Raw genomic sequence first — 5,000 nt, forward strand, 5'->3', positions numbered from 1 at the left:
ACATGAGATATCACGCACACCGCAGCCGCTATCGCGCAAACGAGGCCTTCACCTCGACCCATCCCCGGGACCTGTCACCACCGAGCGACTTCTGGAGCGAAATGGAACCGTTGGTTTCAATTGTGCAAAATTTGGAATCCCTCGCGTTCGCGGCAGGTCTCAGGATGGGCGTCGTTCTCACACAAAAGCAACCCAAGTCGTATGTATGTGGCCACAAAGTGTGGCCGCAAAAGAAACAATAAATTTCCATTACAACCGGGTTCACGAATGGACCCCCGCGGGTGGCAGGGAGCCCTAGGCCAGCAAGGCCTAGGCTGCGACCAAATCGAATGAACCGAACGTCGCGCACACCGATGGAGGCGCCTGGTAGCTGCAGCGTGTGAAACATGTTTTCCTCCCCTAAACCCCGCCCCATTACGAGCCTGGTGGGCCCCTCTTTGTGGCAGGAGAACTACCGCACTGCTGGACTCTCTCTCTCTCTCTCTCTCTCTCTCTCTCTCTCTCTCTCTAGGCCATCACCCATTTCTTGTTTCCGCTTTCTTCGTCTTTGCTTTATCAAGAAATTAACTAGCGGCCCCCTGTTTGCCTGGCCACAGCCAGCACTGTAACGGGGATGGATGGTAATGAATGCATAATTTGCCTAATTACAGCACCGAGAGTCCCGATTGTCGGACGGACGTAGACGAGGAAAAAGCTCACCCAAGAAACCAGATGGGCGCCAGTTCGCTCCATCTACTAAAGCTGAGTGTAAAAGGGCGAGCGGATCTAGAAGCGGGCAGCAGGGGCTTCCGATTCGGCCACCTTCTTCCAGCCGTCACCGCGCTTGCTACGAGAAGCAAATTAAGAAATACACAACGACGAGCGACAATCTTAATCGGATATTCCATTCCTGCAGGAATGCTGCCGGGAGGGGATACAAAATCTCGCTAATCGCAAGGAGTGTTTATTAACACAACAATTAGCTAGTTAAGTTTGTTGCCTAATTTTGTGCTTGATGTTACCAGAATGCTAGTGCAGAAAATAAGAAGAAGAAAAAAAGTCAAGCAATAATCTCGCGCCATACAATTTTCGCTGGTTCATTGCGAGGTTCAGTAAACAATTACAATGAGTATGGAGCAAGTGCTGGTAGTAGAGCTGCACAATGAAGCATTCCGTCGCGTAGGCAATGTAGAGACGCTTTGCTTAATGTATCTACATTTCACATAAACGCCCAACGCTTTGCACTTTACAATACGTTGCTCTATTGCGAAAATGTTTTCCGAGTGCCTAGCGGATGCCTTGTTCTTCACTTGCACCCAAGCGGAAAATATGGCCTAAGATAATCGTCCAAAGACAGCTGCCTTCGCCGCTGCACCTCAACGATGAGCCATTAAGTGAGTGCAGGCAAGGGGAATGCTCGACGCGGCCCTGTCTACGGGCCCTCAATAGACTTGACTCGACGTCGCTATTTTCGCTAAATAATCTGCGCAACGCTTATATGCACAGCAAACGGGGCACAACATTGTTCAACAAGCAATCAGGGAGGGGAAGAATCTTGATACATTCTTCTTCTTAGTTTGCGTCTCCGTCTTGCCTCTCAACGTCGTACGACCTTTGCGCCACCCACTTACGACAATTGTACAAACACTCGGTGGGAGATGTAGCAGCAGCAGCAGCAGCAGCAGCAGAGGGTGAATGGATGAAAAATGTTTTCCTTTTCCATTGCACATCACATAACTCAACGTCTCAACGTCTGTCGTTGGCTCAAAGAGAGAAAGAGAGGAAGGTAGAGATAAAGATGGAGCTTCGGCAGCAGCAGCGCCAGCACACCAGCAGTAGCACCGGCAGATTGTAAGCAGATAACAGAGACCAAAAGGAGCAGTCAAGTCAAACACTCCAAGGAGCAGTAGCTTACACAGACCGAGCCATCCGACGAGAACCCAGAGAATCATTCCCTTTTCGTATTCTCGAGGGTGTATGTGTGGGAGTGTGTGCTGGACGACTGGGCTCTTAATAACAATGTAATCCCATCATTGGACGAGCACCAGCCACCAGCCCTGCCAGCCTTCTTATCGCCTTGATGAAGCGCCCGACGTTTCCGCCACAGCACGTCAACGATGGGTTGCGAAAAAATGGCAAACGACGGGTCCGGAAAGCTGGACGGATGGAACGCACGCATTCCAAGTTGCAGCTCCGGTGAATGCATCCATGGCCCCGCCGTTCCTGGGGTGATCTGTTTGACAAGCAGATGGATTGCGACCTAGATTTCCCCTGGTTTTGTTCCTCTTTCCTCACACAATCGTGCACACAATCGCACACAGAGAACACAACAGCCAAGCGTATGGCACCAGACCAGACTGCCCGGCGAACTGGAGAAACACTTGACAAAGGTGACAATCGTTCTGATCACTTTGCTCGCTCGCTCGCTCGCTCGCTGTTCGCGTCCCGTTCCACGAAGCGAGGCAGCGGGTTACCGCTTACGCACGATTCACCAAAGTAACGAGAGTTGATTGTTCTCGCAAGATAAAGGCGCCCTAGAATTCTTTGCATTTCTTCGTTTGCACTTGCGCTCGTCAGTGACTCGGAAACAGAATGGAAAAATGAAGTGACAGGCCACGGGCTCCAACGGCGAATGCTCGGGGAGTGCCGTCTATCGCACAAAAACTCGTTACAGCGCCAGTCCATTAGGTCGCTCTGAAGGCGCAGAGAAAGAAAGATGGGGCTCACCTGGAACGTGTCGGCGATAACGACTGCCTTCATGCCGCCCTGCGATGAGTAGAAGATGCAGACGAAGTAGATCAGCACGACGGCGATGTACCTATCGAGACCTGTTGCCTCCGAGAGGGCGATAGCGGGGGCCAGCACTGCAACCGACGTGTAGAACAGCATCTGTGGGCAGCGGAGACAGAGAGAAAGGGAGAGAGAGAGAAAAGAGACATGTTCAGATAAGGTGACAGAGGAGAGACTAGAAGCCTCAACGACGGGATAACGGTGTGTTCGAGTCTGCAGGAGATGCCTTCCTAGAGATACCTTCCGGGAACTCTGCTATGATTACCTCAAAGATTAACAGAAACTTGAAAGAAACTCCTGTCCTCCTGGTGCACCTGGTACGTTCGTGAGGCGATTGTGATTGATTTACCGAGCAGTGCTTGCGGCCCGGGCGTGATGACATACCGCAGAAAAACCCCGCCACCTCCACCATTGAGGTGGTTTAGACATGAAATTCAATATCCTTAATCCGTTTTTGCTCACCAAAGACCCCCATCTCCCCTCCTGATCGGGCTCTTGATGTGGAACTATCCGGAGCGATGCTTCAAATTACAACCAAAAAACCCCAAGCTTGTGTCCATGCGAGCAAACGAACATCGTCCAGTGCTACTAGAGGGATGTATCCTCTTGGGGGGCGAGGTGGAGAGCTAAAGGCAACACCATCGAGTGTCCCATTTCATACGCAATACCCATTATCCCTTCATTCCCGTACTGTTGCTGCGCACAGGGATAATGTCCGAGGAGGAATAAAATTCAATCAGACCAAATTCCATCATCCCTCCCCCCGCCGTACACCCCAGACACCCTGTAGGGCCCCCTACAGGCTAATCCACCTTTGATAAAGTTTACCTTCCAGCTAAGCTTCCCTTTTCTTGTTTGCTACCGGGAAAAATGGAAAAACGTTCCACAGCGAGTAAGACTTTGATCTCGGCCGTTCGGTGTTTAAGGCTAAGGGTGAGGAGAGAGTGAGTGAGTGGCGTTTCCCATTACCCATTAAAGCACCTTCCTCTCCCGCCGTGTCTTTCCATCCCGAAAAGGCCATTTCAACAATTAATGCGACACACGATTTGTTTGGAAAGCGGACGTTGGACAGCATCCGGTATTTGGTTTACAGTTTGACGCTTCATCTGGCACAAGAAAAGGTATTTTTGGAGCTTTCCTTCTGTGAATTCTGCGTTCTGTAGCCTAGAATTCCTGGTAGGTAAGCTCGGAATGCTTGGCAAAAGTGGCAAGGGTAAATGGAGCTATCTTCTACATACTACGCTTTTCTACCAGCTTTGCTGGGAAATTTTCGAGAAAAAAGAATAGTTCATTTCAGAGCATTGTGCTCGTATTGGAATAAATCCTTTTGGTTTTCGGTTTAACTTTAGGATGATGGATCTCGGCACCAATGTGTGGAACACTGTGCAAATGCATTGTACTGTTCCATGATTCCCATTAGGGGCATCATGAACATCCATTCGGATTCCCAATATTGGTCTTACTGTACGGAAGTGGCACCTAACAAAAGGCAACCCAGTCTGGTCCCTGGCAGCTCTGAAGAGAGTGCTTCTAGAGAACTCAAAATCTAAACAAATGCAGCTGGTAAACTGCAACATGCTGCAACATTTGACATGCGCCTCGTGGCTTGTTGCAAAACATCAAACATCCTCTCAGGCACTAACCAAGCGTTTGCTTTTCACGCAAAAACCCTTTCCCTGCCAACAAAGCTCTCTTCCTAACTCTCTCGGTCGCACGCTCACTTGTTGCAACATGCGCTCAACGCATCTTCAGCAATCAAGTTGAATGCGGCTTGAGTTACAGAGCCGCAAAATCCTCCCCTAATCTTCTAATGTGGTATTACGTGGTAAGGCTTTCTGGCTACGGAGCCTCGGTCTACCTTCTCGGCTCGGCATTTCCGCTAGATGCTCCGAAAGGGAACAAACAATACGCAATACGAGCCGAACATTTCATTCTTCATCTACTGAAGGTTGGAGGCTTGATTCGCCTTGAAACCACACAACCACAATTTACTCATTGCCAAAAACCCAACCCAGGAAAAGGTTTTTAGCCCCCCGAAAAAAGATTCTCGAATCGAAACCACACCATCGCCGGCAGCCATTGCTTGGTGGGTATTAATTTTCTTTTCTTCCTTCTCACAGCCCCATAGCTTGGAGCAATGCATTTAAAATCCCCAAGTTTTCCGGGGGAAAAGGTAACCCAACCGAAACAGGTAAGCACTTCCGGCTTCCTGCTTCCAAAAAGGGGGAACC

At 49.8% G+C, this 5,000-nt stretch overlaps 1 protein-coding gene across 3 annotated transcripts in view; it reads right to left on the reverse strand.

Annotated features, from left to right (window-relative positions):
* The window catches only part of LOC126577268 (sodium-coupled monocarboxylate transporter 1), a 48,166-nt gene that overhangs the window by 34,864 nt on the left and 8,302 nt on the right, over positions 1 to 5,000 (reverse strand). For all 3 annotated transcript variants that reach the window (XM_050238759.1, XM_050238761.1, XM_050238760.1), the window contains one exon: positions 2,707 to 2,868. In XM_050238759.1, the coding sequence (XP_050094716.1) occupies positions 2,707 to 2,868 (162 nt within the window). The remainder of the gene's footprint in view (positions 1 to 2,706; positions 2,869 to 5,000) is intronic.

The sequence above is a fragment of the Anopheles aquasalis genome, chromosome 3, assembly GCF_943734665.1.
Source record: "Anopheles aquasalis chromosome 3, idAnoAquaMG_Q_19, whole genome shotgun sequence".
Lineage (NCBI taxonomy): Eukaryota > Metazoa > Arthropoda > Insecta > Diptera > Culicidae > Anopheles > Anopheles aquasalis.